Source organism: Opisthocomus hoazin, chromosome 24, assembly GCF_030867145.1.
Source record: "Opisthocomus hoazin isolate bOpiHoa1 chromosome 24, bOpiHoa1.hap1, whole genome shotgun sequence".
Taxonomy (NCBI): domain Eukaryota; kingdom Metazoa; phylum Chordata; class Aves; order Opisthocomiformes; family Opisthocomidae; genus Opisthocomus; species Opisthocomus hoazin.
This window is the reverse complement of record NC_134437.1, coordinates 1310089-1337360: the sequence shown is the minus strand read 5'-3', so window position 1 is coordinate 1337360 and position 27272 is coordinate 1310089. Positions and strand designations below refer to the sequence as shown.

Here is a 27272-nt window from a genome sequence, read left to right as displayed (position 1 = left end):
CCCGGCTCCGAGCTCTCCTCGCGCCGTCTGTCACTGCACCAGCTCCCCTTTGCACACAGTTTTATGCCGCTGTTTCCACTAAGCAGATGGGACAGATAGAAAACCCTGTGAACGCCAGCTATAGGATTAAACAAACGATCGTTTCTCATTTATTGCCCCTCTCTGCCCCTACCCCCAGCTATTGCAGAGCTTTTTGCTTTAGCAGTCTAGGAGTATGAGATTGAACGTGCTTTTGTCCTAGATCAAATGAATCCTGCCTTGCCTAATGTTTACCTGGCTGCTTTTTATTGGATGTTCACTTCCTGAGTTCCTCTGGGGTAAGTACAGAGATTTTTTTTGGGGGGGGGGGGGGGGGGCTTCAGTGTTTTGCATTGGTAGTCTGCAGCTTCACAGTTCAGTGCTTCATATGTGAGAACTTAAACACTGGATCTCCCTCAGAGCACAAAACAGGAGCTCACAAATTGTTTTTCAAAAGGCAAGCTCGCTTGGCACCTGGTAAGCAACAGACACCTCATCTTGGATGCGATCCGAGGCATTGAATCCACCAAATATTGCTGGGAGCTCCCAGCCCTAATTAAAACTGAAATACTCTTTTGCTCCTACCAGGGCTGTCCAGCTGTGACAGTCTGAGTGGGAGAGCTCGGAGACTGCAAGAAGGATTTTAAAATGTCTCCCTGAGACAAGGGGCAGAACCTGTATCAACAAGAGAAATGCTTTAAATCTGGATGAGCAAAACTGATCTTTTTTCTTTTTTTCTAGTGGTGTTTTGGAGGCTGAGTCTCTCTGGCTAAACCCCGAAGGAAAAATTCAGCTTTTGTATGGGAAAGGATGGAGCAATCTGAGCACAGGCTAAACCAAAGAATTCAAGTAAGCGATATTTAGCAGCTGGCTGGTAAAACTGCTTTGAAAACTTCATCTTGGGCATATAGGCTAAAATTCACCGCAGGGTGAAAGCTTGTTGGGAGGAGGCTGTTCTCGATTCATTTTCCTGCACTCAGCACGAAAGGGCACAGTTTGTGATGCTACTGCAAAACCACAGGCAGCAGCCACGATCCCCTCATCCATGCAGTCCCTGGTAATGCAGAGCCGAAGAGCTGCAGCATCCGGACAGCCGCTTCTCCCAGGCCTCTCTGTGGTCGGATGACAGACCGCTGTTGGGAAGCGGGCTGCCAGACCTGTGGAGCAGGGCACCTGGTGAGAAGGGGCTGGCTCAAAGAGCTGAGCTCTGGGCTGGATTTGTATCCCAGCTTGGAAATGCTCAGCAGCTTCTGAATTGAGTTTGGAGAGGAGTGCATCAGGGTCAGGTGTTCAATATGCAAATTTTATGCACCAAGAAGTGACCCTTTCTTGCTAATCTCAGCAGAACTGAGTAACTGGAGAGAATTTTTGCTTGTTATTGCAGAAGTTCAAAATATGTCATTTGACACACTGTAGGCCAGATCTTCCCATTGCTGTGTGTAGCCATGCCTTTATCGGCTTTGGTGTTACAGCAACATCTGGCTTCTTCCTCTGCAGCTGTGCTCTGCTTACTGCTCTCGGGGGGACGGGGAAGTCTGTTTTAATGGGGGTAAGTCAGAAAAATGACAAACGAAATGTCTTATGCTTCATAGCACCTCTGCCGCCTGTCAGGGATTCATGTAACACATGGGCATTTCAGCGATTGTCAATGTCTGTAGTCGCTACTGCTGCTTTTCTATTTTATTTGTCTAAAGAACCACAGAAAAATTATGACAACTAGGAGGAAAAAGCTGCAGTGCTGTTCTCCTTCCTACCTTTTGCATCTGTGTCAATGTTTAATTTTGAAAGCCTTCTCATTTTAGTCATTATTTTCTTATTGCAGGCAAGCAGAATTGATAGCAGTATTGATCTTCTTTTAACGAGTTTTCAAAGAAAAAAATGTGTGACTCAGAGTAGTGAGGTAGTATAGACTGATGGATGAGTCTTATTTTTTTAACTGCTACTGATGTATCTTTTTGGAATTTGCTCTGTTTTATCATTTTCCCTGCGCAGCCGGATGCTTGCTCGTTGTGTTTTGTTGCTGGCAGGGAAGGTGTTTGCACTTTGCTGGCTGTGGTCACAGTCTTCATCTTCACAGAACTCTTGGGAAGGTCGGCTTTCCAGCAGCCCCGGCGCACGGGACGCTCGGAGGGAAGGTGACCCGGGCCTGCAGCGACCTTGGGCCGGTGCCGGGCGGCAGGGAGCAGAGCCCTGGGAGAGCCTTCCCCCAGCCCCGGGACCGGGCAGCTGCCAGCGGAGGGTCCCCGGGCCGCTGTCGGCAGCCTGGGCTGTCGCCTGCCGGTTCCCCCGGTGCTTCCTGGTCCGCCAGCACCATCTGCAGTCCTCCGCGGGCTGCGGAGATGCTCGGCTGCATCACCCGGGGCCGGGTGGCCGCAGCCTCGCCCGTCGACCCCCCGCTCTCCGGCCTCATCGCGAAATGAGACGCACGGCCTGGAGACAAGCAAAAATATCCACCCCTCACCCCCCCGGCTTTCACACCAGCTGAGCAAGGCGCCAGGCTGTGCCAGGAGCCTGTCCCCGGGGAGCTGCAGCCAGCGGGCAGCCGCCATGGTGCTGGGTCCGTCTGCGTGCCGGGAGCCGGCCGCTGCCTCTGCTGCTCGGCGCGGCTCGGAGCCGGGGCACGACACGCGGGGCTGTTCCTCGCCAGCACGAAGCCTCAGCCTGAGCCTGCGAGGCAGGGCTGTCATGAAACATTCATAGGAGCTTCCCTGAGTAAATAGCGTGAAAAAGTCGTGGAACTTTTGAGCAATAAGCCATCGGCTGTATCTTTTGGGGACAGAGACGTATGTAAATACGAAAAGTCTGTCTTTCATGAGACAGCTACTGAAGTCTGCTTCAGCTGCCTTTGTTTTGAGATGTGCCGAAAGGGGTACTCGGTCTCATCTCTCCTGGAGGGGAAGTTAGGCTTCTAACTCACTTAACTGGAGAAAGCCAACAGGTATTTCTTGGTGGGGTATAATCAGCCAGAGAAACAGTCGGCACAGCCGGCGAACTGCCCGTGCAGACAAGGCTGTGTGACATACTGGTCACCTGGGGCCTTGCGCAGGGACCCTGGATGCTGCTGCCATACCAGGATTCTCTGGTGGTGGGGATGATCTCTGACTGTGCACCTTGCAGCCTGGGTCTAATTTCTGTAACAACTTTTGAATTTGTATTTGAGTGTTGGGAATTTGACAGCTTTTACAAACTTAGCCACGGGTCTGGAGCATTTCTGTTTTAGTAGTGCGTTCCAGGGATTGTGAGCAGACTGCGGCCAGGATGGTCTCGGGTGCCAGGCGGGCAAGAGGCAGGTTTACGCACAAGGCGAGTTGTGTGTTCCCCTGTCCTGTGCCCGCAGCTGCCGGTGCTGCTCTGAGCTCAGCCTCTGCGTCTGGCTGGGATGGGTTAGCAGGAGGGAGCCTGCTGATGGCTGTCAGCTAGGGCATCTACCTCTGCTGTGGGCTGTGGCTATTTCATCTGTAACCGGGGCCTCCCAAAGTTTCGGTGTGATTTCCCCCTCACTTCCCTGGGTAATACAATGAAGGTGATCCTGGTGCCATCCCTGCCTGGTTTCCTCTCCGGTGCAGCATCTCAGTTGAGGACTGGCAGCACTCGTCAACCTCGGGTGCGATGACGGCAGTGGAGCGTCTGCTGGGTCAAAGGAAAAAGTGGATGCAGCAGCATAAGCAATTTCTGTTCTATCTCTGCTGCGAGAGCTCTGTATCGGTAAGAAAAGCGTCTCGTGCCCCAACATGGGACAGCTGGTATCTGAGCCACCAGTTAGAAAGTCTTCGCTTCCCACAGGCTGCCAGCCAGGCATCTCTCAGCAACAAGAAATTACATGGAAAATCAGAAGCTGAACCCAAGGTCTTGTCTCCCCAAATGTACCCGCTAACACGAAGTGGCTGGTCAGCCTTCCTGCTGCCCGTGCTGAGGTCTGTCTGTGCCTCGGAGCCCACCGCAGGCAGGGCTGGCTGCCAGCCTGCAGCCCCCTGCTTGCCCCACGGCCTAGCGACTGCTGCTGCTCCTCAGCAGTGCAGCAAAATGATGGGAGGGGAAAGCAGGGGCGACAGCAGGTGGAAGATGGGTTTGAGAGATGAGGCAGCTCAGCAGCTGCTGACCTCGCTCTGCGCAGTGCTGGGGAGGGGTGGGAGTGTTCCCCTGAGGCTCCCCAGCCTTGAGCAGCATGCTCCTGGCAGCAGGGGAGTGGGGAGGGCGGGAGGGGGGCTGCTGAGCAATCATCCTCACCTGCTGTGAGGGCCCTAGCAGGGGGAGAGGGGGGCCCTGGAACAAGGAGTCCCTTCAGTGTGGCTGCGCGTGCACGGTGTGGTGCCAGGAGCGTGCGGAGGGAAACCCGAGCGGGTTCGCAGCAGACCTGTGTGCTGGGCTGCTGGGGCTCAGCAGCAGCCCGGACTAGCAGCTGCCCTGCTCCTTGCTGTCATGGTGAGCAGTGCTTCCTCGCCTTGCGCCCTGCTGCTGCAGCAGCCAGCCTAGGCGGTGGTAGCATCACTTGTAAGCTTGTCCCTTTCCACAAGACGTGGTCTTTGCTGCTGATCTGCTCCTGGGACTCTGCTCCTCTCCGTAGACCCCAGCCTTAGCTGAGCAGTTTCCCGACAACCCGCCTTGCATTGAGGACACCATGCAAAGCCTCAAGAACCTGACAGCAGAGCCAAGGAAGGAATCAAGGAGGACGCAGACCTCCCCAGGACACGGTGGGTGAGCTATTTATGGGCTTTGGGAACGAGTCTTGACTTCCCGCAGAATGCATGGCTTTAGCTCACCTCCTCCTGGCATTGCAGACAAAGGATTGGGTGAGTCCTAGAAACAGGCGTGTGGCAACCCAGAGGCTTCACCGGGGGTTGACAATGCTGCGAGAAACACAAGACCGCATTAATCCTCTTTCCCTCTGTTTCTTCAAGATTCTGCTACTGCATCTCTCAAAACTCTCTGTACCGTCAGGAGGCTGTTCCTGCTGCTGGGGGTCGCCGGGCTGCTGGCGGGGACAGCGGCTGGGGCATGGTTCCTAGGTCAGTGTCTGCCCTGGGAGCCTTGCTGCCGAACTAGGGAGTGAGCTGGAGGCACCAGCCACGGAGGTGGTGATGATGGGAGCTCCTTGGTGGGTGAGCTGCGGCTTGGGATGGGGGGACCTGGCTGGTGTGGGCTCTGCCACTGTTTGCTGTGGTCCCAGTAGCAAGCTGCAGCTGTGCCTGTTGAGAGGCTCATCACCTCTTCCAGCAGGCAGCACAGGGTCATTCCCGATACTGTGCACCTTCAGATGCTGCCCAGGCTGTGTGAGTTCACCTCCACCCCCTTCTCTGTTTCCTGAAGTGAAACACCTGAAGAAACCTCAGCCAGACCAGGGCTTCAACCTTCTGCAGGAGCCAGATGCAATCCCAGTGTGCAGCGATGGTGAAGAGCAAGACCCTGTGGTCCGTGGGGCTCCCAGCAGAGGTTTACATCTTTGCTTGCTGCCACAGAGGGTGGGGACAGGGGAGCAGTGTGCAGGACAGTGCAGGCCAAGCCCAGCAAGAACAGAAAAGATGCTCTTTAACAATAAATGTACCCTGCTGATCTACTAGCTTCTTTCAGCTGTATTTTGCACTTGTTTCACTTTTCTTTTGAGTCCTGCTGCATTCCCTAGCGCTATGGCTTCATTGCATGGAGTGATCCTACAGCCAAAGCAACTCTTGCAGGACTCCTTTGCGTGTGATCACTCAGAGCTGTTGCACAGGCACTGAGAATATGCACATAGGTTCACATATAGTTTCTAACTGGGTCAAATGGCTTGTTTAGGGGTTTTTTGAGTACTTTTTTGCTTTAGATGTGCATGACCATCCACTGAGCTGGCCCTGCACAAAACACTGCAAGGAAGAGAACTTGCAGGTTGCCTTTAATAGGATGGCTTTAGTGTCTTTCAGAATAAACACAGCAAACTCCTTGCTGGAAGCACAGGTGGAAGGCTGTCCTGGCTGGCTCCTGGCATGCCACGAGCACTGGAGCCTGTCACTGGGCACCCAGCTCTGCCGGCAGCTCGGGTATCTCAGGTGGGCACGGCAGAGGCAGCCGCTTTGACCCCTACTCACCCTTTTCTGACAGGGATGATATTGGCAAAAGCGGATGTTTGAAGACTGGGAGGTTTGTCAGGGCAGTAGTGCCAGATCATGCAGCTCCCTGGTGAGCGTGGGGTGGAACACGGGGCTTGGGCTGGCGTGCAGACCTGTGAGAAGAGCTGCGGAAGATCCTTCCCACCAAGGAGGTTCATTCCTGGCTGCCAGAGCGGCAGGACTGCAGACCATTGTTCCCATGGCAGGGTTATGTTCCTGATTGCCTAGCAGGTCCCCAGACCCTTCCTGGGACACTTACTGTTGCTTCTGCAGAATGACCCGTCGGAAAGCAGTGAACCTGACAGACATCAAGGTGAATGACACGCAGGAGTTCATTCGGGTGAAACCCCACCAGGAAGGCAGCCTGGAAGACATGTGGCAGGTCAGGTAAGGGCAGCTCTGGGGGAAAGCAGAGTTTGCTGGTGGGGCTGAAAGAGATGCCTTTTTTTTTAAACTTAAGAATATAGAAAACTGTCCCAATTTTGTGCAGTAAGCAGCCCCCTTGGGGACTGCTGGAGCTCTCTAGTGCCCCGAGGATTTTGGTTCACGTGTATTCTCACCAGAGGCTTGTTCCTGTGCAGGGCCAGCTGTGAATCGGGTCGAATTGTGGCTCTGAAGTGCTCAGGTGAGCATCCCTCTCCTCTCCCGTGTCCCTAAGATCTCCGCCTGGATGTAACAGTTTCTTTGCTTCCCTTGCCCTCCAGTGTGAGGGTCTGACAGCTGGCGCCTTGCCTAAGACGAGCTCCCCGGCTGCCTTGCAGAGTGTGGGCTGCACCCCGGTGCTGCGTGTGTGGTTGGGGGGACAGCCGTATCCCCTGGGCGCTGGCCCTGGCAGGTGAGCCTGTACCACGGCTCCCAGCACCGCTGCGGAGGCTCCGTGCTGGCGTGCGAGTGGATCGTCACGGCGGCTCACTGCGTGCACAGGTACCTCCGAGGGCTGTGTGTTGCTCTTACCCTGGGCCTTGGTGCTTGTTGCCCTGAAGTAAGAGGCACGCTGTATTTCTGCTCAGTTACAGGCAGCTCCAAGCCTCCACCTGGCTGGTTTTCGCAGGCTTTACCACCCATGGCTTGATCAAGGAGGAGGCGGGGGTATCAGTAAAGAAAATAATTTACCACCTGCTTTATAATGACAGTAGCCTCGACTACGACATTGCTCTGATGAAGCTCCAAGTCCCCCTGAATTTCTCAGGTAAGATGCTGTTGTGATGTCATTGTGTCCTTCTCCCATCTGTGGAGTTGTTTGTCTTACCCCACAATTAAGAGATGGCCAAAACCTAGCCTGTTCTGAACCTGCTGTTTCAGAGCAGCTATTTAAGGATATCCAGCCTGGCACCTGGGAGGCATGATGCACAGCAGCGTGGTGGTTTGAGCCATGCCACAGCTGTGAATTACTGGGAAGATGGCTGCGGGACCTGGTCTCCAGAGCGCCTGGCCCGAGAGCCTTTCACTTAGCGTGCCCGGCTGAGTGGCTCTGCAGGCCGGTAGCTCCGCAGCCCTTCCCTGCCTGCTTGTGATCAGCGCAGCACGAAGCCGTCCCCGCTGGCCTGGCATTTACCCTCTCACCTTCTTACCAGATGCTATCCGTGCTGTGTGCCTGCCACCCCCCCAGCAGCACCTCTTCCAAGGCACGCAGTGCTGGGTGTCCGGCTGGGGCTATACCAGACCAGACCAAGGTAAGCTCCCATCTTGTCCCTGCTGCTCAGCCCTGACCAGAGGCTTTCCCCTTGCTCCCCACTGGCCCTGTCAAGCCCCTTCCAAGCGGATCTTGCAAATGCTCCCTCCTCCTTAATCCCACCCCTGCTCCAGCAGCTCTGCACCCCATATCCACAGCTCCTGTGCGCCTAGCCATATTTAATCCCATCTTCTGACTTCTCCATGTAGTGACCTTCTCTTCCTCTCGTGCTCCCTGCAGATCTTGTTTCCCTCTTGGCTTCTCTTTCTCCCTCCTCAGCACAGGTCACCGAGACACTGAAGGAAGCACTCGTTCCCTTAATCAGTACCAAGACGTGCAATAGTTCGTGCGTGTACGCAGGCGAGCTGACTGCCAGGATACTGTGTGCCGGCTACCTGCACGGGAAAACAGATGCGTGCCAGGTAACCGAAGGGAGCGAGTGGTGCGTGCTGGGTGTGCGCAGCAGGTGTGGAAAGGACCGGTGTCCCCGTTATGCTCTGGAAAACAGTGGGTTTTGTGGCAATAGCTTGCAGTAAACAGTCTGTGCAGGGTGTTACTGGGCCCACAGCATCTTGCAGTGCAGCGTGGAGCCCGCAGTGCCCTGCTGCATCGATGCTGGGCTGAGGTTTGGCTATCTGTATGGAAGGAACATGAAGACCTTGCAGGGAGGCACACGCTGCTGCGTGTCCCCACGTTTCAGGTTTGTGTACAGGCAACGGAACAAAGCCATGTGGGAGAAGCCAGCCTGATCTGCATCCCAGCCACCAGCAGGGCAGAGCTGCTTCACCAGTCCTTGCTCCGTCTCACAGGGCGACAGCGGGGGCCCCCTGGTTTGCCAGGATGAATTGGCATGGCGCTTAGCAGGCATCGTGAGCTGGGGCCGGGGCTGTGCGGAACCCAACCACCCTGGGGTTTACACCAATGTGGCTCAGCTCCTGCCATGGATTTATCGCACCACTGAGGTAAGCTGGAGCAAGCAGAGGCGTGTGTTCAGCCTGACCTACAGCCACACGTGTTGCAGAGACAAATCCCAATGCTAGCACCCTGTTTCAACTCTTTCCTTCACTACCTTGCCCTGACCCTTGACGCATGACAACCTCTTTTATGGTACTGATTGCTTTTTCGGTTTTTGTTTTTGACTAGATCTACTAGAAATAAGGCAAGGAGAGATTTGCCCTTTGCCCTGTCTCCATAGTAAGTGGAGAACGGTCCAGGACTACTTCATGCTGTGTTACTGTAACCCTAACAGAATCCCCAGACAATACTAGGAAACATGCTCAGTATAAATAGTTTATTAAAGAAAATAGCAAATTACATTTCCGTGAACAATCCACGTGGGAGAAGTGGCGTTTTTCAAAACACGTGGTTTTCTGGATTGCTGTGTCTAAAGGGGCAGGGGATCCCACATGATGCAAGTGTTACGGGAACACTCTCAGCCTTCAGATAAATTACTTGGAGGGGAAGAAAAGGAAAAGCTAGAGTTCTAAGTGGCAGTCAGCTTCCGCTTCAATACCTCCCTTCCCTGCTACATTCCCACTTGCCGGACTCAGTCTGACTGTCAATTTGCCTGTGTTTGTCCCCCTCCCTGTACCAGTTAAAGCCAGAAACAGAAGGGTCTCCTCACCACCTGCCCTGGCTGCGCTCGGCCGACCCAGCAGGTAGAATGGCTGTTCAGTTCCGCACTGACTTAGGTGTAATGAGAAAGCCAGCTGTGATTCAGGCCCTGCACAAATCCTTGGAAACGTGAACAGAAATCAGAGAAAAGTGCACATGGGTACCGCAGTACATAACAGATTAAAACATTAAGCTCTGTGACTGAAACTTTCATAAGCAGGTTGTATGCACTACATGGTAGGAAATACTTTGTTCCACGTGTGCAGCACCTGGCACATCTTGCTCTCTGGGCTATGTTTCAATAAATGCTCTTGGTGAGTTTTTAAAAGAAATGTATATTTGTCAAAGTCTCAGACATAGCCTTTTGTAACTTAAAAGATAATGCTATGAGTGCACATTCCATTTCCTTTTTATATTCGTTTACATTTCTCATTCTTAAAGGACAGGAAATTTACTACCAGAGAGACAACAGCTCCCAGACATTCTAGTTCACACAACAAAAAGGTAAAGGAAGGAGCTGAACTGGTTTCTACAGTTAGTGAACTGAGATTGAAAAACTCCACGTCAATTTTAAGACATTTTCCATGAGAAATAAAGCCACAAGGAACTTTGCCACTTGTGCCAAACCCTGTGACTTGGTTAACAGTTCACACGGAACAGGATTCCCCCCCTCTCAAATTTTCACTCTCTCGAGCTCTGCTCTTCATGGAAACCTGAGTGAGGTGGGAAAAAGCAAAGTTTGGCACTTCAGCATTCTTAGGAGGATGTTAAAAGCTATCAAAGTCTGTGGACTTCGTATGTAATTTGCAGGGACAGCAGAGGTAATACACTAAGGGGCTGAGGTAAAACTGCATAGATAAGATTTGCTATTGAGGAAAAAAGATCCCTCTACCAGCCCCTTAAGCAAGCAAGCTTGAGATGATGTTATACAGCACCTTGCGTTAGAGGCCCATCTGACAGCAGTGCCTCACGGCGATGTTGGATACAAGATTTATTTCCCTATGCGGGGCTTAACAACAAGATGAAATCCTAGAGAGGGGAAACTAGCAAACGTCAAAAAAAGCATTTCTTCTTCACCAGCACTGTACACCCACCAGCTCATGAAGGAGAACCTGGATCTGGGCAGAAGATCTTGGGGGAGCATGGCAGGAGATAGTGACTTTTCAAGCCCAAACTTCATCTGCCTGGCAGATGGAGCATAAGTAGTTAGTGTCTTTGTGATGCCCACCTTTCATTTTTCTAGTCCCAGACTCTCAGAGCTATCCTCTTTGCCCTACAGACACTGAGCTAGGAAACATTTCTTCTCCCTCAGTCAAGCCTCCAGGAAGCACTTGCCCAATGCTAACTTTTTTTTATACCAGTACAAATAAGCAGGGTCAAATCTCAAAAAATATTTGAAAGACTCAGTTTGCTCTTGCTTTATCAGAAGATGCAACATGGAGGAGTAAACACAGAGTTACTTAATTTTGGCTAGTGCTGCTGCTCTCCTTTCTGTGTTCTGGAACAAGGCTCGGATCAGACTCTTCACTTCAGCTGCGGAGAATTCAGCTGCAAGAGGCCCCTTCCCATCTGCCCACCTACATGGGAGAGAAAGATCTTTACTTAACCAAACTGCACAGAAATGTCATGTTAAAACAAGCTGCCTGAGCACTCCTTACACTAGTAAGTCTGAAGGCAAAACAAATCCAGCTAGTAGCTTTTCAGCTGTATGCCACTTGAGTCCACAACTGTTTAGCTAGGTGTATAAAGCAACAGGTTGTGAGGCAATTTTTGCCCTTATTACAAACTGTACCTTTTTCTTCTCCAAAACAGGCCTCCAGCCGGCCTGTAAAATGCCCATTCACCTCCCAAACAACAGGAAAAAAAGTGGTTTATGCCCAGGTGGAAGCAGAGTTGGGAACCGCTGGTGTCTAGCACAGCTCCAACAGCAGCAACAAGCAGGGCACAGAAAAGGAACTGCCTTTCCTGTATGCCTTCTCCATGGCTCGTACCTTTTCAGTTTAGTCTGCTGAGGACAGGATGTTTTCTTGCCATTCAAGCGTGCGTGCAAGGCAGCTGTGAACAGGGAATGTCTAGCTTCTGACACCCCATGCCAACTAAAGTAACAGAAGTAATTATGCAAATCCTCATGTACAATTCAGATGAATCTCCCTTGCAAGTTAAAAGCAGCAAGAAACAGGATCTAAAAAGCAGAGACCAATTGTGTTGAATGACTACAGCAGCAAGGCACAGCTAACATCAAAAGCAGTAGGCAAAAAGCCAGGCTGGTTACCATGAAATACTTCTGAACCTGGAGAAGCCAGGGGGGATGCACAACCGCTCCGTGGTCAGCCCTCCCATGACACTTGCTTTTTTTACCATTGCCCTTCCCTTTGCACGAGGCAGATGAATATATGAGCGAGCCTGAAATGGACTATAAACACAGAGCCGAGAAAGAGCGCCAGGAGCAGTTATCTGATCCTTATTAACGGTGTTTGCCTTTCATGTGAACAGAGTCCCCCGAGTGCAGCGCCCTGTTGATGTCAGACCACTGCTGAGCTCCCTGCTATCGGGCTGAAGAACCAACAGCAAACGAGGAATGGAAGAAAGGAAGACACCTACTGGTCTACTATTTCTTGGAGGTTGGCTTGCAAGATGATCATCAGCTCTTTGAATGTCATCCATTTCTGCACGTAGACCGGAACTTCCTCTTGGTATTTCTTATTTTTGTCTTCTTCGGCTAGTGGGGTGAAAACTTGGGGTCCCTCCTCCACCATGGTCCTACAGAGGGAGTACAACCTATCTGCATCTTCAGCAGAGATATCCTAGAATTGAAAAAATGTTAACAGGGGAGCAGTTAGATATATTTTTGGAGTGCCGAGCAGCAAGGTAAGTGGAAAAAAGGGTGTCTGCATGTGTGAAGATGAAAGCGGTGGTTTAGATCGCGTTGAATGTTCTCAAGCTAATACAACTTCATGAATAGTTATGTCAGCAAGTTCTAGTAATTGCCTCAGAACAATGGTTGTGCTTCTGAACAGGGCATTTTAGTGCGATAGCAAGCATTTCACTGTGAAGCAGAGGTGTTACAATGAAGGTCTGAACAGTTTACAAGCAAATTGCTCAGGCATTGCCAGCCCAATGACGAAAGCCAAGCTTCTGGGCAGGCACAGCCTGAACAAGTGTCCTGCGGACTAGCCGATACAGGAAGAGGACTTATTGGCCTAATGTACAGCAGGAAGGCTTTTGGATGTAGCCTGCATCCAGAGCAGATGCACTGACATATTTCTGTCATTTGCTATGAAAACATATTTTAATTAAGAAATGTAATAGGATAGTCGTACTTGACTCAAAGCAATCTGACAGTCACTTAAACGCAGTACTAGGAGTCAAATGGAGGTTTAAACGGGTAAGAATTTGGATTTGAAGTGCCATGGGAATTTTGGCATCTGGTGCCTAGATAGGATGGAGAGGTTCATTAGAGATGCACAGATTGAAAAGGGATCGGAATAGCTGGGAGTTTGAGACAACAGTTAACGCAGGTGCCCCAAACAGAGAGATCGATTCATAGAACTGTTTATAGTAAGAGTGACACACCTAAGTCCGAACTAAGATGAGATCATGGCTGCTTCCCTGATTCTCCCCTTGACTACAGAGTCATGGTATCACTGTAAGAGTACATATGGTCTCACCTGGATGCGAGTTATTGGTATCTTGAACATTTCTCATAGAGAGGACCACAATTATGACTTCTGTGAAAGATAACTGTTCCCCTGAAACCTGATCTTGGAAAGAACTTCTAGAGGTCCCCAACGCTAGCTGTTTCCACCACCCTATACCTGGCGTGTCCATCTCGCGCAGTTACCTCTAGGGCAGTGATCCTAGTGACAATCTCTGTGAGAGCTGTGTTCAGTAAAGTCCCCATAGCCTTGCAGTATACGTTCACCGGAAGGACATCTTGCCAGACTTTTCCCAGTCTTTTCAACTGATGCAATACCTGGAAAATACCAGCTCTGCATTATCGACATGTTGTCAAAAAGAACATCGAGAGACACCAAATGATAAGGTGACTACGCACAGGAACAGAGAAACCAGTCTGAAAGAAGCAAAAGGCAATGAAGCATCCTGCTGTCGCATAGCGCAGACATTCCTGGGAAAAAATGCAACAATTTCAGTTTGCATTAAGGCTCATTAAAAGCGTGATGGATCTTTTCCTTGAAAAACGCTAAACATTATAAACATACTGTAAACAAAAGTTCAAGATTAATAAGCTTTTCATTTCCACTTGGAGCAAGAGGAACTGAACTCGGCATGCTTCAATTTTACAGTAAGACACAGCCCAGGCAAAAAAAAAGTCACGCCCCAAAACCGTCGTTCTGAAAAGTTCCACTCTGCTGAAACACCACACAGTTCTTGGGACTGAGACTACATACGGCACCTTCCCAAGGACAATGACAACATCTACAGACAACGGGATATTGGGCTTTGCTTGCCTTGCTTACCTGCCTTAGTGCTTTGTTTGCTGCACAGTAATTATCCTCATCGTCCATATTAGAAAAATTCCTGGCACTTGACAGCCGCTCCAGGATCTCTCCTTTCTGCACTCGCATCTGGGCCAGAAAACACTCCATTCCTTTAGGAGCAAAACCAAGCAGAGAGAAGCAATTAAGCAATTGTTAAATCTGATCTGCCACTTTAGAGACTGTAAATGCTAACCAACGAACTTGCTAAAACGTTTTATTTTTCAAAGCATTGCCAGTCTCTAAACCGTCTCACAGAGCCAACTTAACCAGGACCAGTCACGTATTCAGTAAGCTCTTGCACAGCAGCAGAATTAACTGAGGATGACAGGCTCCTAGTAGGCTCGTACAAACTTGTCTCAGAATTTGTTTCCACAGAACAAGCTAAAGAAAATATCAAAGGACTGAGCAGCAGCTCCCATAATATCCGAGTGCCAGAACACCTCACTGGGTAAGGAACTGTTTTTGGAACTACGTGCTGGACAAGAGAGTTGGATTTAAAAGCCAAGCCCTAAACGGCCATCTTGGTTAGAGTCATAACGCTCCGTCAGACTTCCCAATCTCGAAAACGTCCTTGCTACTTGTCCAAAACTCTTAAACAATCCACTACTCAAGTCAGTAGCAACACTTCCGTTAAATCATTCAGCAACAAATGCCAGGATTAATTACCACGTCATCCATCCATCTTTCAATACTGAAAGGTAAACTTACCAAGTCTCCTAAAACCAGGCACCAGATCTACAAAAGTAGCTGCTCCGTCGCAGAGGATGTTAGTCAGGCAGTATCGGAACTGGTGTCCCAGTGTGAGCAAGTGGTGAGCAATATACATGCAATTGTTGTGATGAATGGCTGCCAGCTGAGGTAATTTCTGAAGGTTCTCTCTGTCCCAGAATGGAGGAAGAGAAAAAGAAGAAAGGTATTTATTTAGACCTGTCTCCGCTAAAAAAATTGTCCTGCCTACCCTAGAGAAATTCAGTCTGTCCCGGACAGACACTGCAAGTAACTAACTGTGGGCAATGCCTGATAAAGACATCAGTTGGAATAAAAGCCTTTAAGCTGTCACATCCACCCAAGAACTTACAGTAAAGACGCTTCATGGCTAGTGAAATGGCACTTCGCATTCGAACTGTGCGTTACATCCACATTGTTCCTAGCAATGGACTTTCAAACAGCAAGATACTTTTTTTATAGCATGCTTGCGAGGAAAAGAGAGAGAAGTCCTTTTTGGTAATACCCCAGTGTTCTCTGACAGAACTGTATACTTTCAGTCTTCACTGCCGCTCTTTTTTACAGGAAAAACACCATGAAAAATCTCTGCATGAGACCTGGGGCCAAAGTTACGTGGCTGGCTTCAAACACAACTGTTCTAAGAACTGCAGCTATCTCCTTGGTCCTAAGACTGCCAGCTCAGAAACTCTCAAGCACCTATTTTGCAGCAGGTATGATTTAATAACAGATTCAGAGTACTAGCTGTTTGCTGCTAGAGGAAGCCCTTGGTAATCTCTGGCTGTGGTGGACAAACTGGGGACGTGGGGCTGTTCCGACAGCATTTTTCTCTCTCCAAAACAGGCCCTAGGTACACACAGACACACTTACTTGTGGTAAGTAGGCACTACATCATAGAATAGCTGGAATATATTCCGTACGGAGTAGAAGAGCTGTATACAGCTACAAGGAAAATAAGGTTCACGTCAGTTTGTCAGCAGAATTAACATTTTGTCCACAAGTGACCCTCAACCTTCTCCGAAACAAGGCTTTATTAGTAGTGAAGTACTGGCACAAAGAGTAGACTGTCAGGAGCAATTACGGCGATGTCAACAAAGGCAACATTCTGGAAAATTCACAAAGGCTGTGATGACCTTGTAAGCTCAGTGTGGAAAAGACAAGCTTCAGACCACATGTCAGAAGGGAGGTATATGAAACCCCAGGGAACAAAGGGCACAGTGTCCCTTCCCCACCGGGTGTGCACAGTCATTCCCTCTCTGCCATGGTACACTGAAGGGCATTCAGTACCCAGGCAACTCTTCAGGGTTGTGGTCTCCAGTTTTAAAGCAGACTGTATATGGTTCCTCAAAACGTTTCTTTGTTTTCTCTGAAGAGCCCTGCCAGATGCAGAGCTGGAGTTCTTTGCTTTCACCCAGCACACAGAAAGCCAGAACTCATCTCGGAATGGGTGCCATCACTTACTTGGTTGGAAAAAAGAGATAGTTTTGATTTTTCTGAACAACTGGCAGCTAACATATGATAAAACACTGACGTGAACGCTGTTCCCTCAAAACATCATTCCGAAAGGCTGCTTAACCTGAGTACTGCATCCCTGCACAGTCCGCAGCTGTTCCTGCTGTACCAGTCTACTGCATGAGCCCAGGGATGCATCCTCCAGCCAAACCAGAGCGTAACTGGAATAACTGATTCTAATTTTGAACTATCTTCTGTACTTTTAATCTATTAACAGATGCTTAGTGTTGTCAAAGGCAGGAAGTATCTGACACCCAAGAGTTACCCGCTGATACGTAATTCCTACCACTGATCTGTGCTGGCTGTAGCCTCCAACAGCGTCTGATAAGCCAGCTCCATCAGTTGCTCCACTGATGAACTGATGCGGCACGTGGGCAGAGAAAACGTGTACTGGCTCAGTTTAGTCTCATTCTCCAAATTGACCATGTCGTTACATAGAAGTTGAGGAGGTTTTTGCATTTTTAAGTGATCTCCTGACCCAGGATCAGGAAGCCTTGGCAGGGCTACACAAGAATCAGGTGTGATCTAAAGGAAAACAGGAAAACAGATAGAGAGATAATTTAGAGCGCACAGAAAGGAGACTGCACAACACTACAAAACATTGAACGACAGAGATTTAAGCCTCAGGAGAAACATGCGGCTGCAGAAGTCCTAGAAGACTGCTGGAAGTCTCCCGGCTTACGAACGACACAGCAGACCACGAAGCAGTCTATGTGGTGTCGCGTGCCTAGAAGCAACCCTGTAAGTAATCCTCTCCTTTTTCTTATGCTTATGACACTAGGCAGAAAAGCCTATGCAAGCAAACTTCAAGTATTTTAAGGATCATCTTGTTAGTGAAATCACTCTCTTGAGCACTATTAAAAAAAGTTTTGAAACTGTTGTTTGCCAAGATCCCCAAATAATCAAATGTCTTCAGTGCTCCACTACAAAAAGGACTCGACTGTTCTAGGCAAACCCTCTTCAACAGCTAAGCTATTTTTTCAGATAGAAAAACAGTGTATTGCACCAACAGACACCTTTACAGTATTGTGTATTTCTGAGGTCATCAGGTTTCTGGCTGCCACAATCACATCCTGGCACTTCTTGTTAGCAAAGTGGGAATTGACATTACGGGCGTATTTCAGTAAATCAGTCGTGTCTCCTTTCAAAAAATGCATGTTCCTCAAGGCTTTTTCAAATTCCTCTGTGGATTTAATCACCTGAGAAGAGCAGACACATATCCTACATTAATACAGTTTCCTAAAATCAAAGAACAGAATTTAAGTTAGGTATAAACTCTTCTGCTCGGGTGGAAGCAAAGGATCAAACTAGGTTTTAGAGGGCCCTAGCCATCCAACAGCTTTCTGGCTATCTTTTGGAAAAAGCTGGCTCAGCTGGGGGCCATGACTGCACAATAATACAGTCTTTGAGCCGCAGGTTTGTCCCCCCAGCTGTGCTGCCAACTGAATTCAAAAACCAGAGGAGCAAGATGATCAAATTTCATTACACTGGACTACCTGGGGCAAAGGTGTGGGGAGGTTTATCCTCTGACTGCTTCTGTTTGAAACGGCCCCCTCTCCAGGAAAAGGAGCTTTTGGCATTCTTCACTAGCAGTAAGTTCTGTTTTATGTATGTAGTTTTTTAAAAAAATGATGCGGTCTATGCAAGACACGACTGTGATCTTTAACACCAAATACAAACAGAGCAATTAGTCGTCAGGAAGCCAGCCGGGCCAGCAGCACCGCCACACCATGATCTTCAGCCCCTGAGAGAGGCTCAGACAAGTGCCTTACATCACACAGCCTGAAAGTCTCCAGGTCTGCGCTAAATATGGCCCAAGTTCCACAGATCAGAGACCTTGCACACTTTAAATGACAGGAAACACAAGTCACAGCTTAACTGAGAGAAATGCGCAATTACAGATTAGCAAAACGCAGCGCTTTGTTCAAGCTGGCCGTCTGGCATTTCCACCACATGGACCTGCAAGATTCTCGAGACCCACCTCTATGTACTGCTCTAGTTTGCTGCTATTGGTTGGGATTGAATTCACCAGACAGTTCTGAATGAGGCAGTCCGATAACTCTTCCCATATCATATCACCTAGCTGTTCTGCGAGTGTAACTCTGCAATCATTTTTGTCTTCCACAGGCTGCTCAAGGGGCACATCTGAATTCAAGAGAACAGAAACAGATTTTAATACACCTGCTTCCTGGACCAGACCCTTCACCAGTTCGTTCAGTCCTTCCTGTCACAACTGCATCTATCAGCTGTTCCATAATCCTGTAATGGAGGTATTCCTCTTATCCAGGCATGTGCTGGGCCTGTGGAACCACCCACCCCACCGAAAGACAACTGAATTTATGTGTAAACTGAGCCCGCTTTCCCAGCATGTTTATTTCACGAAATGCTAGCAAAGCCCAGACCAGTTTCCTGCCAGTGGAAGATCCTGCATGTGACCAGCCTGGCCAAGGGAACGCCCCAGACTGCATCATGACTTCTGCCTTTTAGACCTGTGGCATGCAAAGGTCTTCAGTGCAGTGACTGGTTCATAAGAAGAAACATTTACCAAAAAATTAAGTCCTCGAACCCTTTGAGCCAAAATACTTTCCTCCTCCATTTTCCCAGCTCTGCAAATACTGGGTCGCTGCTAAGGTGCCAAGCTGTCCAAGAGTCAGTTTAAGAATGTAACATCAAAAGCTGCTTAGACGCACAATTCATTACTGCTTGACAACTAGATATTCTAGAAAGCTTCCACTCTAATTCTGTGAACAAGGTACTGATTTTGGTCTAATTCCAAAAGGGAGGAACTACCTACTCAGCAGATATTTGTGAAGAACTTCAAAAACAAGCTTGATCTTGTCAAAAACCTCCATAGGAGAGGAATGATCCCAGTAAGGCTCCTCGGACTTAAAACGTAGAATCAACGCATCTGGCTGTTCCTCTGCAAATGGCTGAAGAGACGGGTATAAAATCAGCGGCTTGAGGATGTATTTCAACAGCAACTGGCCTGAGAAATGAAAAAAAGATGTTTTCCAATGGCAGAAGGCAGGTAGTTTGCTCCAGTGAGGCCCAACTGTGACTATTTCCAATGTAGAGATGCATTGCATGAAGTGGAAGAAAGACTCTCTTGATTGGCTGTATCAGGGAACAGCTAACGAGGCAAAACGCTGGGTTTACTTTCACTAAAGACCATTTAACTCACGTAAAACACATATGGAGGCCTAACAAAGAGCAGCATATTTAATGTAAAGTGAAAAACAACTTCAACAGCTGGAAGTGTGAAATCCTGTCCTAGTATCTGCCATACTTCCTGAGAATGCTGAAACCCAGAGGCTGCCCGAAACCAACAGACTTGCTCTCGATAGATGAGGAGGCTGTAACTGGAAGATCTCTTTACACGTCAGACCATGAAACCACACAGCCGCAGGTCAAAACAGTATACTAGAGAAAAGTGACAGGAAAGGATAAGTAATTCCAGAAAAATAATAGGATAAAGGGAAAGTAATTTCCTATCAATAAGAACCAGAGCCTTCACCTCCCACTTAGTGGAAAACACAAGTCAAGAGAAAAAGAAGTCTTCCAGCGTACTGCTGAAGTGAACTGGATCTCAACATCCATCTTCAAATAAGTCTGACCTATGTTTACCTGGATCCACGGTCTGTCTTACCAAAAATCTTCAGCTTGGTGTGCAGTTCTCCTAGGACAGCAAATGCCTGCAGCACACAAGCAACAGGCGGGCCAGCAATCTCCTCTTCTTTCGGCGGCACTGTGCGTAAGTGCAGTTCTGAATGCATCACTGACTCCAGGCTGCTGCTTTCTAAAGAAAAAGAAGGGGGTACAGAATTCCTGGTGTTGCAGTGCAGGATAACAGAATGAAAACCAGTCTCTTAAAATGATCCAGAATTCCCATTTCGAGCAGTGCTTGCAATCAGCTGCCCCCAACAAAGGTGGCAACCTGAAAGCCTATCAGAGAAGGCAGAAGTGAAAACTAGCCTGGTGGGGAAACACATTCAGGCTGAACAAACATCTCGGAAAACTCTTCCAGCTACTATGCCAAGTCGGGTATTCAGTAATAAGCAACCTGAAATTTTGGCCCAGCTGATTTCCTCAAAAGCAGAAGCTTTGCAAGAGAGCATCCCTTTCCTGATACTTCACAAGACTAAAAAAGTGCTAAGAGGCTGGTAACTGTTCTGATCTCCGCTTCAACATTTTCTAAGACATACCACAGATGAGGCAGATGAGCCTTCAAAAACTCTGTTTAAAATCTACTGACTACACCAGATTGCTTGTGGTGGCACCTAAACACTCCACGAGTGGAGCGACAGCCAAAGAACGCTGCCTCTCATCGCCCCTGTTCATTAGGTTAGGCAAATGGCAGAAAGCGCTCCTTAAACCAACCGCAGTTCAACAATATTACTGTATTTCCTATGCTGTCGGTGCTTCAAACCCGGCATTTCAAACAGCGAAGCAGAAATAGTGAAACAAACCGTAACTGGGAGTACCTTTTGAAGGAGGAAGCTTCCAGACAGCCAGTTTCTGCCATTCGTCTCCTAGATGATACAGTATGTTCTGTGTCTGCACTGTGAGCTCTGTGCCCAGTGCTTTCAGGATCTTCAGCTCAAAGCCCTTGCGGGACTGCAGCATTTTCAGGCTGCTTCGTGCCTGGTGGTAAAGATCAAACACAAACCATGGGGTAACTGCTCCCCTGCTGATGAAAAGCGTCTTGTGAAATTTACTGAAGTACACACAAACAATGTTGCCATACGGTGAAGAAGTCATTACTACCTTTTCCAGTTTTTGAGCTGCTGCAACATACTTCTTTTCCAGCAACGCAGTATTGTACTCTTTAATAGCTGTATCAAACTGCAACAATCAAATAGATTCATACGTCACTGTGTATCTTCTGCTAGACTGCAATTTTGTGAACAACACTGCCAGAGACAGGGAAGCCACAGACAGAAATTCAAAAGAGAAGCCCAGAACCATGCCGTAGACCGAGCAGCAGAGAGGACAACTGGCGCGTAAAGATTTTTAAGCCACTCCCTCTCCTCACCTCCTGTAGCTTTTTCAGAATACTCAGAACCAGTGTGTCTCGTTCCAACTGCTGCTTCAATTCAGTAAATTCAGCAACAGCGACATTTAGATCTCGCTGAACCTAAAACAACAAACCTGTCTGTTAATTTACAGCAAGCAAACGTTATCAGACACGTTTCCTCTTAGAAGCGGTAACGATATGAGACTTAAAGTATTTCTGTTACTAGATTAAGTCGTTGAGGAGGAAAATTAGCACCACTACAGGACCCCAGACGTTGGAAACAAGAAAAAAAAAGTGGGTCTGCAATCCAGCCTGCAGGAGCTGCTCGTGTTCTCCTTAAAGACTTCAGCGAACGTGCACACCTATGATTCAGGTGCCCATCCCACAGTGGGACCAGCACTCTGCCAGCCCATTACTGGGGCATGCCTTCCGTGACACCCAAGGCCGACCCTTGTCTCCTTTCCGAAGGAGAGGCGTGTGACACGCTTGCCCGACTGCCCAACAGAGAGCAAGCCCGGCCAACCCCTTAATGACCACTGCAGTTCTTCACTCACAGCACGCCCGGTGCGACAGCCGCCTCCGCCAACTGTGTCACCTAGGGGCGTTTCTTGGGGCTGGGATCACCCGCGGTTTAGCCAGAAGCCCTCTCCCCCGGTCCCCTGGCAGCTCGCCCAGCTGCAGGGCCCAAGGGTCAGGCCGAAGCCGAGCGGCCTCTGCGGCAGCCCCCGCGGAAGGCCACGCTGTCACCTGGCTGTCACCTGGTTCTCGATGCCCGCCTGCAGCAGGGCGATGCTGCTGGAGAGCCCGTCCACCTGCGCCACCAGCTCCTCGGCGCTCTGCATGCTGGGCAGGAACTCGTCGTACTTCTTGTTGATCATGTTGCAGACTTCTCCCTAGAGAGCAGGGACCGTGGGGACACCGCCGCTCCCGGCCGGGGCCCCCCGCCCCGCGAGGCCTGCGGCACCCCGCTCCGAGCCCGCCGCTGGGGCACTGCGGCCGGAGGACCGCCCCTCCCCCGGCTCTCCCACCGTCCCCCGCAGCCCGCCCGCGGCCCTGCCTTCAGCTCCTCCACGCGGCGGGAGAGCCGCCCTATGCGGGTGCCCAGGTCCTCCTTGTCGAGGCGGCCCGAGTGCGCCAGCACGGCCGCCACCAGCGAGCCCGCCTGCGCCGCCATTGCCCCGCTCCGGCAGCCGCCCGTCGCGCGCAGCACCACGGGACGGTGCCGCTACGGCGGCCGGCCTGGGACAGGCTTGCTCGGGGCGCGTGCCGCGCCCGCGGGGAGCCCGTGGCCGCGGGCGGTCCACGGCTGCTGTGGGGTTCCGTGGCTGCGAAGGCACCCTTGGCTGCGGGGGAACACGTGGCTGCTGGGGGTCCACAGCTGCTGGGGGGGTTCCGTGGCCGCGGGGGGACCTGTGACTGTGGGGTGACCCGTGGCTGCGGGGGGGCTCCATGTCTACGGCAGTTCTATGGCTGCTGCAGGGGGACCCGCGGCTGAAGGGGAAAACGTGGCTGCCGGAGCTCCGTTGCTGCCGGGGGTCTGTGGCTGCCGCGGGCCCACGGCTGCTGGGGGACCTGCCACCTCAGGCCCCGCTGTCCTCCCCTGCCTTTCCGTGGGCGCTGGGGCTGGGGTGGGGAGGCGGGCCCTGGGCTGCTCAGGCACCCCCAGCTGCGGGGGGAGGGAGAATCCAGCCCCCGGCATCCGGTCCCTGGCGAAGGTCTCGGGGCGGGCGGGGCGTGGTGGTGAGGAGCTTCCCCCGCATCCTCTCCCCTGCGCGGCGGGCAGAGCCGCGGCCGCTCGCTGCCATGCGGAGGGGAAGGGCCCCGGGCGCCTGGGCGCTCCTCGCCAGCCTGGCCGTGGCGAGCTGGGCTGTCCGAGGTGAGTCCCCGGGCATCGCGCTCTGCCGGCGGGCTGCTGCGGTGCTGAGTCCCGTGGCTGAAACGGGGACGGTGGCGCGCGGAGACCCCCGGCGTGGTGCGCCCAAGGGACCCCGCGCCGACCGCGAGCCCGGGGCTCGTCCCGTGCGCTGCAGCGGGCCAGCAGCGGTGGCCGCTGGGCTCTCGCCGTGGTCCCTGGCGACTGCCACCCGTGCTGCTGCCGCCGCGGGTGTCGGTGGTGGTGGGAGGGTGGCTGGGAAGCAGGCCCCCGCGGCTCGCTGGGGTTTTCCGTCGCGCCACCTCGGTGTGAGGTTCGTAGATGTCGGTGGGGGAGAAGGAGCAGTGGGTGCGACGGTTCGTGAGGACGGGATGGCTCTGACGGCCGTGCCTGCCCTGGACCATCGCTGTGGCAGGCTGGAGCTGTGCGCGTTACACCGTGGCCATCTGCGATGGCTCAGACTTGCCTTGCAACGACAGAGCACGTGAAGTTGGACTTGACAGTACCGTGGTGTTAGACCAAAGTAGCCAGGGGCTTTGGGCCCAGCACAAATAGGCGAGCAGGAGGGGCTGTGTTCTGTACTCTGTTCCAGCGCTCAGCAAATAAGACAGGGAATTTACTCTTCATTTACGGACTGAAGGTGGTGCCTTTGGGTGAAGGAAGCAATTCTGTGCAGTTTTTTGCATGCTTTTCTCTAAAAATTTTAAGTTAGTAAAGGTCACCCTATTTTACTATTGGATAAAAACCCAAATGAGCTTTTGCCTCTCCATTTGGGCTCAGCTCCTGTCCCCGACGATGGAAACATTTCACTTCCCACTGAAATGACTCTCACTGCAGTTGCACTTCAATACCAATGCAGTCTTTATGTGTGGGATGAGGGTCACGCACATACAGCCTGAACAGAGTCCAGGTAGATGCCCGATTCCAGTTAGTTTTCACTCTAAGGGAATTTGGATTTCTAAACTACCCAGAGCTGCATTAACGTAACCACCAGTTGAGCACTCGATTACTTTTCCGCTGGGTAGTCTGCTTTTTTCCAGAGTTGTTTGCTTGTGGTGTCCTTTCTGCTGCTCAGGGCACAGCCTAATGTGATGCTCTCTACACTAGCCAGCTCCATGCATGAGATCTCTGAGCTCTGCACCACCATGAGGGTTGAGAACTCAGCTGTGAAGCTCTCTGCTCTCCTTTCTTTTTACAGGACAGGACATAACCGTGAAAGAAGCCAGTGGAAAGGCGTTCCTGCAGTGTGGAACAGGCAGCCAAAGTCAAGTCACATGGCTGAAAGATGGGAATGTGATAGGAAATACAACGCAGCTGGACTTGGGTGCAATTTACGAAGATCCCAGAGGCATCTATGTATGTGAAACGGAGAGGGGAAAGAAGAGGTCCTACTTCCAGGTGTATTATCGAAGTAAGTGTTGCAAACCTGGTTTCTAGAGCCAGAACTGCCTGGAGTTCTCACCCAAGCAAATTTTTGAGGGGACTGCCAATTTCCCAGAGTTTGAGGGTGGTTCCACGTGTTTGCGGCAGTCCTGACAGCTCCTGTGCCAGGCTGGCCTTGGGAACAGCCGAGCTGCACGTTCCCCTGCATGCGGTGTCCCCGTGAGGGCTCTACAGCCTCGGTCAGTGCCATAGCCTGGCACTCACGCTGCCTCATTTCTAGCCGCTCGCTGGCCCTTCTGTGGCCTGCCCTGAGTGCTGGGGACACGTGGCACCTTGCACCACTGCCTTGGGTCATGCAGCAAGCCAGACCTAATCCCTGGTCTCTCACCCGGGGACTGGAGCCTGCCTGGGCTGGCAGGGCTGGCTGAGCGCTCTGGGCTCGGACTGACCCCGGCAGCAGGGTGGAGGTGGCCAAGGGGCGGGGGCATGGTCATGGCCCGGCTTTCGGCATCTGTGTCCTTTTGGGCTTCCAGTGTGCCAGAACTGCATCGAAGTGGACGCTCCCACCATCTCGGGGATCGTGGTTGCGGATGTTGTTGCCACCGTCTTCCTGGCAGTTGCTGTGTATTGTATCACTGGCCAGGACAAGGGACGCATGTCACGAGGTGAGGGGAGAGCCCTGCTGGCTGGTGGGAACGGAGGCGCCTGGGCATCTTTGGGAGCTGCGTGGTACCTAGGACTTTCCATTGCTGCCCACAGAGCCCACTCACTGCAAGCTGCAGGCAGCAGCTGGCACACAGCATGTCTAGGCTAGGGATCCGTGTGAGCACCCTGGGTACTCTTCCTGCCCCTAGCTCAGCTTCCCGGGAGGGGCTATCGAATGCATAAGGTTCACCAAAGCATCATCCCAGGGACACACCAGCTGTTGGCACAGGGACATCCAAGGCCATGCAGGGGCTTTCCACCGAGCCTCCAGAGGAAGTAAAAGCACAGGGCTGAAAGCAGCCAGCCACTTGGCCTTGTTTGCAGATGTTCACCACACTGCCCATGACTCTCCTGATCCTTGACCACCTGCTTTCTTCATTTAGCTTCTGACAGGCAGAACCTGATTGCCAACGAGCAGCTCTACCAGGTGAGCGTGGGCGTGCACATGTGCGTGTGGGTGTGCTGGGCTTCAGCACCTCTGCGCCGCATGGGGCTGCGTGGTGGGACCGGTGTGGCCATGGCGGCACAGCTGCTGGGGGGTGCTCGATGCCATGGGGCACTGGGCTGCGTTGGAGATGGCTCTCTGCTAGGGCATTCGCAGCCGCCTACCGCTGAGTGACCCAGAGGATGGGGAAAGCTCAGCTACGCCCTGCCTCTTACTCTCTGGTGGTGTTAAGCTCTGTGTGCGGGGAGGGAAAGCTTGCCAAACGCTTGGCAAAGGGAGGGCTGGGCCAGCTTCCACTGTACCCTCCCTCCCAGGTCTGGGCAGACACAGTTGTAGCTCATCTCGCCTTTTTATCCTCTTAGCCCCTTGGCGAGCGGGACGATGGACAGTACAGCCGGCTGACTCCTGCCAAGGCCCACAAATGAAGTGGGAAGATGCTGGAAGATCCTGACTCCTTCACACCGGGAATGATATTACAGCAAAGCCTCCACCAGTGCCCGAGAGCACCGGTACCCTGCCCTGCCACTGCCATTGTAAGCTGACTGCTGGCAGAAGACAGGGCGGGTTTTTGCCTGGACAGCCCTCCGGCTCCTTGCCAGGATAGGCTGCTTGTAGCACTCTGCTCTTTTCATGACCTCTTGCACTTCTGTATTCATCTTATTAAAGGTGAGCCTATCCCATAGCCTGCCTGCTCCGTCGGTTGTGTTGAGGCCTGGGGAGCTGCGCAGTCGCTAGGGAAGGTGAGCACTGGGTGCGATCTGCCTGGATCCCTGCAGAGCCATAAGGCTCCTGCCTATCCCGGTAGGACGTGGCTCTACCAGGGCAGGCAGATGCCCATGGCTCTGCCACTGTCTCCACTGGGATCTAAATGACAGCCCGGTCCATTGCTGAAGCTGAGGATGGGGGACCTTGTCAAGGGAAAGGTTTGCTGCCCCTGACCCTAGCAGAGGCTTTGTCTCGTTTAACTCCCCTTCCAGAATGGGGAGCGGGGACGCCAGGAGCACAGTGACCTTCAGCAGGGTCTGTGTCACCCCTGCAAAGTGCCTGCGTACCTCAGTCCCCTGGAAAGAGCTGGGGAGCTGGCAGGAGGGAGGACAGGATGACATTTCCTCTGCACATGCAGGGCTTAGCATCTAATCGCAGTCGCCTAATAGCAGCCAACCTGCAAGTTGCCGGAGTGCTTCAGGGAGTGAAGCGTGAGCAAAGATGCAAGCTCTGCGGGCTCCCCAGAAGAGCTCATGGGAGTTGGGACCAAAAAGGGAATGGAAACAGCAGAGGAGGTGAAAACTGCAGCAGTGACCGTGCAAAACTCATGGCAGCAGAGCTGGCCAGGCAGCGAAGGCCAGAGGCAGTCTGCACTCCCTGCACCTCGGAGGTTCTTGGGAGGCTCTCCCGCTCCCCCCTGCCTCTGCAGCCCACTGGAGAGTGACTCACCTTCGTGACCAGGCCAGGGACCTTCCACGGGGCATTTGGCAACCCCTTTTCCAGTCTCACCAGCCATCCCAGTGTGCTGAGTACAGGATGCAAACGAGTAAACTTTCAGAGCCTTTCCCAGCTCAAGCACATTTCCAGACACTGAGCGGCACTGGGTCTCCCCACACCAACCCAGCTCCTCCTGACAAGGTCCCCGCTCCCCAGCTCTGAGCAGAAACAGCTCGTGTGGTCTGACTATGGCCAAAACGGGAGGCGGATAACAGACAGGATCAGTTAGCAGTTAGAAACCTCAGAGAC

The 27272-nt window shown here is 51.6% G+C and overlaps 3 protein-coding genes across 4 annotated transcripts; 2 read left to right on the top strand and 1 right to left on the bottom strand.

Moving 5' to 3' along the window:
- Positions 1 to 6375: 6375 nt before the first annotated feature.
- Positions 6376 to 9520, top strand: TMPRSS5 (transmembrane serine protease 5). Its single transcript, XM_075442420.1, has 8 exons — positions 6376 to 6488; positions 6683 to 6726; positions 6863 to 7025; positions 7112 to 7290; positions 7676 to 7774; positions 8053 to 8195; positions 8583 to 8735; positions 9368 to 9520. The coding sequence occupies exons 1-8, from the start codon at positions 6376 to 6378 to the stop codon at positions 9518 to 9520; spliced, it is 1047 nt and encodes a 348-aa protein (XP_075298535.1).
- ZW10 (zw10 kinetochore protein) lies at positions 9051 to 22327 on the bottom strand. 2 transcript variants are annotated; one of them, XM_075442323.1, is made up of 16 exons: positions 22193 to 22327; positions 21894 to 22028; positions 21154 to 21255; positions 20886 to 20963; positions 20603 to 20762; positions 19768 to 19917; positions 18916 to 19107; positions 18103 to 18266; positions 17138 to 17320; positions 16408 to 16646; positions 15480 to 15551; positions 14595 to 14764; positions 13866 to 13996; positions 13229 to 13360; positions 11989 to 12191; positions 9051 to 10964 (listed from the first exon to the last, which is right to left on the bottom strand). In XM_075442323.1, the coding sequence occupies exons 1-16, from the start codon at positions 22307 to 22309 to the stop codon at positions 10844 to 10846; spliced, it is 2349 nt and encodes a 782-aa protein (XP_075298438.1). In that variant the 5' UTR covers positions 22310 to 22327; the 3' UTR covers positions 9051 to 10843. The 2 variants fall into 2 exon arrangements, with proteins under 2 accessions (XP_075298438.1, XP_075298439.1); XM_075442324.1 differs by lacking the exon at positions 20886 to 20963.
- A 315-nt stretch (positions 22328 to 22642) lies between these two features.
- CD3D (CD3 delta subunit of T-cell receptor complex) lies at positions 22643 to 26223 on the top strand. The gene is made up of 5 exons (XM_075442405.1): positions 22643 to 23011; positions 24207 to 24419; positions 24925 to 25056; positions 25480 to 25523; positions 25904 to 26223. The coding sequence occupies exons 1-5, from the start codon at positions 22939 to 22941 to the stop codon at positions 25964 to 25966; spliced, it is 525 nt and encodes a 174-aa protein (XP_075298520.1). The 5' UTR covers positions 22643 to 22938; the 3' UTR covers positions 25967 to 26223.
- The last annotated feature ends 1049 nt before the right edge of the window (positions 26224 to 27272 follow it).

Coding starts and splice junctions, on each gene's coding strand:
- ZW10 (XM_075442323.1), bottom strand. CDS start 22,309: ATGGCGGCGCAGGCGGGCTCGCTGGTGGCGGCCGTGCTGGCGCACTCG. Junction 19,108..19,767: donor CACCAAGCTGAAGATTTTTG/GTAAGACAGACC, acceptor TTCATTTCTCAG/GCCAGTTGCTGTTGAAATAC. Junction 14,765..15,479: donor GTAGTGCCTACTTACCACAA/GTAAGTGTGTCT, acceptor ATTCTGGGACAG/AGAGAACCTTCAGAAATTAC.
- CD3D (XM_075442405.1), top strand. CDS start 22,939: ATGCGGAGGGGAAGGGCCCCGGGCGCCTGGGCGCTCCTCGCCAGCCTG. Junction 23,012..24,206: donor GGCGAGCTGGGCTGTCCGAG/GTGAGTCCCCGG, acceptor TTCTTTTTACAG/GACAGGACATAACCGTGAAA. Junction 24,420..24,924: donor CTTCCAGGTGTATTATCGAA/GTAAGTGTTGCA, acceptor TTGGGCTTCCAG/TGTGCCAGAACTGCATCGAA.
- TMPRSS5 (XM_075442420.1), top strand. CDS start 6,376: ATGACCCGTCGGAAAGCAGTGAACCTGACAGACATCAAGGTGAATGAC. Junction 7,291..7,675: donor AGTCCCCCTGAATTTCTCAG/GTAAGATGCTGT, acceptor CCTTCTTACCAG/ATGCTATCCGTGCTGTGTGC. Junction 8,736..9,367: donor GGATTTATCGCACCACTGAG/GTAAGCTGGAGC, acceptor TCCCTGTACCAG/TTAAAGCCAGAAACAGAAGG.